At 45.4% G+C, this 7,730-nt stretch overlaps 1 protein-coding gene across 1 annotated transcript in view; it reads left to right on the top strand.

Annotated features, from left to right (window-relative positions):
* Positions 1-7,240, top strand: part of lrrc75bb (leucine rich repeat containing 75Bb) — a gene marked incomplete at both ends in the record, with an annotated part of 12,621 nt that extends 5,381 nt beyond the window's left edge. The window contains 2 exons of the mRNA XM_084486388.1: positions 3,691-3,803; positions 6,649-7,240. Coding sequence (XP_084342514.1) covers positions 3,691-3,803; positions 6,649-7,240 — 705 coding nt within the window. The remainder of the gene's footprint in view (positions 1-3,690; positions 3,804-6,648) is intronic.
* Positions 7,241-7,730: the final 490 nt, after the last annotated feature.

Raw genomic sequence — 7,730 nt, 5'->3', positions numbered from 1 at the left:
GCCAGTCATTTTCCAATGTCAGCCTATCGTGTTCAAATCTCGCCTCTCTCTGCTCAAGTCGGGAACAAAATGTTTTCTCCAGATGTAATTGTTTTACTAACCCTAACCTAACCCTAACCCTAACCCTATAGCCATGAAATGCCTATTGTAAAGCCTAGGAAACACATTGTAGGCTAAACATTGGAGTTTGAAAGGCTAAATCACAGAATCTGATGCCTAACTTTCTCTGTCTCTATATTTACTTGATTTTATTGTTTTGCTTATCAGAAGAGCCTTACCCCTTTTTTCCCCTTAGCATTGCCCCATTTGATAAGAAGATGCAAATATAACATTGTATTTAAAAAGTATTCTAATTTGAATAAATATGGGATATGAGAAGCATGCTTAGTGTAAGTAATTAAGCGTTTTTTCTGCAGGTGTTTAATCTGCTCAATTTGCAAATTAAACCTCGCAAGATCACATATGCCACCATTTACTACCTTAATCTTCCCTCTTGTGTGACTTCCAAGGATATTCAGTCAGGCTATCAGAAAGTCATTTCACATAATAGTCAATCAGGTAGCTACCTAATAGAACAGCCAGTAGCTAACACCAAGTTGATGATTAAAACCTCCCGTTTTAGGAAGCGTTTCAGGCTAACCTCCACAGGGAAACTGTGAATATTTCAGTGTGTCCCTGAGGCAAGTGAGCAGGTGCTGTTGGAGACTGGACGGCAGAAATTGTCCAGGTTCTGTTGGAGACAGCAGGAAGCTAGCAGGTGTTATGGGAGACTCAAGACAGCAGGAAGTGGAATAAGAGTGTGTGTGTGTGTGTGTGTGTGTGTGTGTGTGTGTGTGTGTGTGTGTGTGTGTGTGTGTGTGTGTGTGTGTGTGTGTGTGTGTGTGTGTGTGTGTGTGTGTGTGTGTGTGTGTGTGTGTGCGTGCGTGCGCGTGTGTGTGTGTCTGTCTTTCTGTCTTAAGAGCGCTGTCTGTGAGCCAGCCGCCTCTATAATTATTTAACCCTAAATGTAAATTATTTAATATGTAAAACAGAGCTTAGCCATTAGCACCAAATTATTTTGTACATCTGATAATATATTCAATATATTATATATAATGTATGATTATCTGAACCCATCCCTATATTATTATACTATTATAAGCACAGCCATTAGAACCAAATTGTATTGTATATCCAATATTATATCATATATTTTGTGTTTATATATATATATAAGTCTGCCTGTTTGTGGACTTCAACACCATCCAACCCCCCGACCCCCTCGACTCACTGTACCAGCGAGTACAGTGCACTGTACAGTGAACTGTACAGTGAACTGTACAGTGTAGGTTTGTGTACAGAGTACGAGAACTGTACTGTTTGTGACCCACCTGTCTGCGGGTCACAAACTGACAGACGGGAGGCAGCGAGTGAGGCCGGGATCACACACCCAGGACCTGGACCATCAGCCCTGCAGCCTCCCAGGGAGGTGTGATGTCCTCTCTGCCCTTCTCCCTCCACAACAACGACTGCATCTTCAAAGGTCATCGTTTCCTCAAGAGGTCATCATTTCCTCAAGAGGTCATCGGTTTCCTCAAGAGGTCATCGGTTTTCTCAAGAGGTCATCGGTTTCCTCAAGAGGTCACGGTTCCTCGAGAGGTCATTGGTTCCTCAAGAGGTCATCAGTTCCTCAGAAGGACATCAGCCTCATCTGGGATGGTCTCAAGCCTGTCCACAGACAGGAGGTTGAACAGCTTGCCCTCCGGTGTGGACAGAACAACCTGAATTTGAATACGCTCCAAACCAGTGGACATCAGGAGGAGCCCCCCTAACACTGCCCCTACTCGCCATACTCAACAGCTCTGCTCCTGCTGGCTTCTGGGATCAACAATCTCCCAGGACCCAAAGTGGGCGTCCAACACAGACACGATCGTCAAAAAAGCCCTGCAGAGGATACTGCTGATCCGGTTCTACTCTGCATTGATCCAGCCTGTTCTCTGCACATCCAGCACTGTCTGCTTTGGATCGACCATCACCCATCAGAATGAGAACAGACTGGGAATGCAGGGAAGGGCATGCAGCAAAAATTATTTGTACCAACCTGCCCTTCATTCAGGACTTATACAGGTCCAGAATTACTGCCAACCCGCCCTTCATTCAGGACTTATACAGGTCCAGAATTACTGCCAACCCACCCTCCATTCAGAACTTACACAGGTCTAGAATTACTGCCAACCTGCCCTCCATTCAGGACTTATACATGTCCAGAACTGCCCTCCATTCAGGACTTACACAGGTCTAGAATTGGTGTGAGCCTGCTCTCCATAGTCAGGAAACGGCCCACTTCATAGTGCCCAGTCATGAGAACCGTATTATTGTATATCGTTAGCCTCATAGCATAATTGCCTATGTCATATTTTGGCCAAATTGTGATATCTAATCTAACTACTCTCCTAATGCTGCTGATTAAGACATTCAGAGTGCTTTTTACATTCCATAATCACTATCTGCCTGAGTCATCTATTTAACTTTTTACTTTGATACAAGATGAACCTTAAAATATGACTTAGGCAATTATGCTTTGAGGCTAATGATATCTGACATTATATTATATAATATATAGTATATAATATACATAAATAGTAGAAGAAGAACCATATTTTATTGTATAGCTGATATTATATTATAAACATTATATTATATATATTATAAATGATATAATATACTGTATATTAATAGAGCCCTGTCATAACAACAATACCAACCATTGTATAAAGACTTCATAGAAACAAACCAATTTCCTTTTTCTTCAAATTTCTACATATTCTGGTTAACATTAAGCAATTCTGGAAACAAGAACATTTTAGTCAACCTTTAGTGTACATACATTAGTACATTCATTCCGCACTTTCCGAGGTGTTTAGAGCAGAGGATGAAAGGATGTGTGTGCGTGGTCATGGCTGGATCATCAAGGAAAAGGAGTGGGCTGGTACCTCGCCAGAGGCTCAACTGCCTGTCTTTTCTTATTCTGCCCCTCGCTCCCCCTCTCTTTCGCTGTGTTGCCTCTTTCTTGTTGTTGTGTCGTAGCATTAATTAGATTTACCCTGCTCTGCTTCACTCAATCTGTTTAAAGTGAAGAGAGAGAGAGAGAGAGAGAGGAAGAGGGAGCTGGGACTGAGGCAAAGTAGAAAGCAAGACATTACAAACAACAACAATTGTTACAAACAACAACAACAACAACAACAATAACAAACCACAAAACACTGCAACAACATGAAATAACATTTTTTTTCCAAGAGATACCAATTCATGTACAGTTTTGATCGGAACCCAGCAGCACACGACAATGACTCATTCTGTTCTGCACATGTGTGGCCATGTATTTAAGTTCCTACTTTCTGCCACAGTCGTCGGCTCTTGTTCACTGTAAGTTTGTTTCTGTCTGCTTGTGTACATTAAGTACAGCCGACTTTTGCATACTACCCATTCTGGGTCTGGTCTCTGCGTTTGGGTTCAGCTCCCGTCCCTTCCCAAGCCGTGACTGATGCATATGAATTCACAGACACGACCCAATAACGAGTGCTTACAAATTACTGATTGCTTCCCTGCTCGAGGCGAACGCCTGTATGTGGGGGAGGGGGGGGGGGGGGAAACTCATTAGTATTCTGTCTGTTCTATCCCTAATCCATACGGGCTCATGACCCCATGCAGGAGGGGGAGTCCTTAAAGTCCACCAACAAGATGTGCAGGCAGCTGATGTTCCACCTGACGCCTCACTCCAAGTGGACCCGACACAGCGCACCGCGGAGGAAGCCTCAGGCCTGGTGAGTCCATGTCTCCGTCCAGTCCGTCCACACATCCGCTGCTATGTTTTTTTCGAGACCCCTTTTTTTACTGGACACTTCCATCCTTAGTTGGAAAACTAAAACTGCCCAACCAGGCTCATTCAATCTGGCCCCCTAATCATCCCCTGTGTAATTGGCTCATTCATTAATTCCCTCACTCTCCACCTCAAGCTGGTGTATGGTGAGCGTTCTGGCGCAGATTGGCTGCCGTGCATCACCCAAGTGGGTGCTACACATTGGTGGTGGTTAGTGAGGTCCCCCCTTCACTGTAAAGCGTCTTTGAGTGTCTAGAAAAGTGCTATATAAATTCAATCAATTATTATTTATTATTTATTATTAATTATTATTAGTTAGACAGCGTTTTTATTTCTAGTAACTGACTGAAGTCTAACTGTTTGTTTGGTTCTTGGTAGGTTTATATAATTTAAGTTTGTCTCTGTGTGGTGTGGTGATTAGTCATCTTGACTTTACTTGAAGAACCCCCAGACTGGGTTCAAACCCACAACCTTTCGGCCGGGACTCAACCACTCCACCCCCCCCCCGAGAGACAGAAATAAGAACTTAAGTTGGGGAATTCATTCAAATAAGAGATGTCAGCAAAGAGGAAACATTGGACAAACTGGAGGTTAACCGAGTGTCTCAGTTGGCCCATGAGACACTTGAATGAACTTTCCCTTTTTTAATGACCTTCCATGTACAAAACACTGCATGCCCGATGGCAGCAGAACATTCTGGGCATGTAAGCCGACGTGGGAGTGTTAACGCGTGTAGCTTATGGCCCCGGCGTTGTTCTGCTGCTCTGGGGGGCCGTGGTGGGTCAGATCCCCCGGGCGTGTTATAATAGGTGGGTTATGACCAGTGATTAATCCATGAAGAAAGGGAAAAACTGGAAGCGGTAAATAAATAATGAAGTCAGAAGGAACTGCGAAACGACAGCTTAGCAAAAATATAAATACTTGCGGAAAAGGCTCTGCAAAACCACAACACAGCATCCCCCTACCGCCCTGCCGCACATGTCTGGTTACGCAACAGTCAAACTGTCATATCGTTATTGTTATGAAAAAGCAACTGCTAATGATGATCACGACGAGGCGGTCCCTGAGCAATTAGCCCAGTTTGGAGAGCACTGGTTTGGTTTTGACAGCCTCCCACCGCCTCCGTCATTCTGTTTGTTTCCCCCACAGCCAAACATGCGCGCCCACCAGTCCTCCCCCATGTCCCCTCCTCCCCCATGTCCCCTCCATCACCCATCACCCGTCCCCCCAGTACATCATGACAGTACACCACCAAAGTACACCATAACAGTAAACCATAACAGTACACCATAACAGTACACCATGACAGTACACCTCAACAGTACACCATAACAGTACACCATAACAGTACACCATGACAGTACACCTCAACAGTACAACATAACAGTACACCATGACAGCACACCATGACAGCACAACATAGCAGAACATGAAGCACAGACAAAATGGTATTAGAATAACCAAAGTGTTTACGATCAACTCTGGTAACCCAAACGAAGACAACGATTCTGAGTTGGTGTTGAAGGAATTGGGAAAGAGATTTAGTGCAGGATTTCATATTTTCTGTGTATCAGAACAGAAGTGCTGATTTCCTGATTTCGGTTCATAATGTATCTTCAATTGGTATTGACTCCCAAATTTATCAAACCCATATTTTTTATTGCCTTTTTTTAAAATGTGCCTTCAGCACATTTGGAAGCGGTTGGACTGAAGATATCAAAAAAGAAAATAAAGAATTTCATTACTCTTCTTTACTGCAAGGCAATCATTGAAGGCCCAGCCCGTGGAGCGTCTCTGGGCTTTTTAACGGCGTGAGCCAGCGCTATCTCAGCTGCCATAAAACAGGAGCATGAGCTAAAGTGCGACTAATCAGAAGTTTAATGTGTACTTCTGTCATCCATTGAGGGAGCTAGCTTGTCGCACGCACAGACCTTTGTGACAACAATATTTGTTTCTCCCGGTTAAAGATTAAGCTGTGTGACTGTGATTGATTTATGGGAGAAACATTCTGTACACCTTGACGTGGACAAGTCACGCGATTGATTTTTTCAGTAAACATGGCTGTTTTATTGTACGCACCAATGCAACTGAATCATCTTAAAGGAACTAGATAGGAGAGATTGAGAGAGAAGGGGGAGAGGGAGAAAGATAGATTGGGGAAGAGAGCTTTGCTTTACAGGAATATAAACCTTCACCGGGAATATAACTTTCACAGGAAATGTAACCATTAACCGGGAACAACCCTTCCGACTTTCCAATTTTATACAAGTTTTGTTTTTTACTAGTTTTGTAATAGTTTTATACAATCATACACGTTTTAGGAATAGCTCAGTGGAAGTTCAATGTTCACCTATGTTTAAGTTTAGTTCACATTTATTTAGCCTATTCCATAAATACCATTAAAGCATATTTCAATAGGTCAGGTTTGAAGGTTGGCTCACTGGGTAGACCATTAAGCCTCAGTCCATACGGCATGGACCCGGGTTCAATTCCTGCCTGTGTTCATTTGCTGCGTGTCCTCCCATACCTTTCTCTTTAACTCATGGTATCTTCATGAATAAAAATGAAAAAATAAATCTTCAACCAAAAGCGTTTATAGACATAGACAGAGCATATACAGCTGTGTGTGCCTGTGTGCGTGGGTGAAGTTCAGTCCACTCCTCCGGTATCTGTTGGGCTAAGACGAAGACGACATCATTTCTTAGTTAAAAATTCCTTGGCCTGTGCACGGTATGTGACCTTGATAATAGCTTAATCCAGATCTCTGTTCCCTGTACTCCCTGTAACAGCCTAAAGACCACCCTGGACAAGAAGCCGTCGGGCGACGTGGTCAACCTGTCGGGGATCCCTCTGTCGGGCCGGGACCTCCGGCGCGTGGCCCGCCACCTCCAGGGCGCGGGCGGGGCCGGCGAGGGGGCGGTGTCCGCCGTGGACCTCAGCTTCACCGAGCTGCGGGACGAGGGGCTGCGGCTGCTGCTGCCCGGCCTGGCCGGCCTGCCGGGCCTGACCACGCTCGCCGTCAATGGCAACCGGCTGACGGCGGCCGTGCTGAAGGACCTGTCGGAGGCCCTGAAGGACGCCCGCCGCTTCCCCAGCCTGGCCTGGGTGGACCTGGGCAACAACGTGGACATCTGCACCGTGCCGCAGCCCCTGCTGGTGGGACTGCGGCGGCGCTACGGCCTGCGCGGCAGCCTGCCAACCATCCACGAGCGTCGCCACGGCGACCCCAGGGGGTCGACGGCGGGAGAGGCGGGACCCCGGGAGGACGAGGAGAGGGAGGAGGACGAGGAGAGGGATGAGGAGGAGAGGGGTGAAGAGGAGGAGGCACAGGGTTTGCGGGGGAAGGGCGGAGCAAACTGTGTGGCGCTGAGACACAGTTAAAAGGTGATTTGTGTCGCTTTTTCTTTTTGTAATTGTTTTTTAGTTGTTATTATTGAGCTTTCTATAGTTTTGTAATCAGGCTGTGTGACAGACATCCAAACGCATCAACAGATGACATCCAGTCTGCCAGTAGCAAGTCAACAGACGCCGTCCAGTCAGCCAGCCAGACTGTGTGCCAGGAAGACATCAGTGAGAAAAGGAGACCTCAGTAATGGATTGTGCATGTCCTTGTATCTTCCAATATGGTCGGGCACAACAACTTTCTCATTGTGTGCCAAGCCCCCCTTTTTTGTGGAGAACTAATTAAAAAGAAGCTTTGGTGAGAAACATACAGTTGTCTCTGATGCTGAGTAAAAGTGTTGTGGTTTTTCCCCTTACAGCTGCACAAACAAATCAAAGGCCACTTAAGCTCTGGCTGGTCAGCCTCAGAACCACACTACAGAATCAGTTCCTCGGAAAGAGAGAAGAAATTAAATTGTACAGAAATAAG

The sequence above is a fragment of the Micromesistius poutassou genome, assembly GCF_964030765.1.
Source record: "Micromesistius poutassou genome assembly, chromosome: 22".
NCBI lineage: Eukaryota > Metazoa > Chordata > Actinopteri > Gadiformes > Gadidae > Micromesistius > Micromesistius poutassou.
The sequence above is the reverse complement of the archived record's forward strand: the minus strand, read 5'-3'. Positions and strand labels throughout refer to the sequence as shown.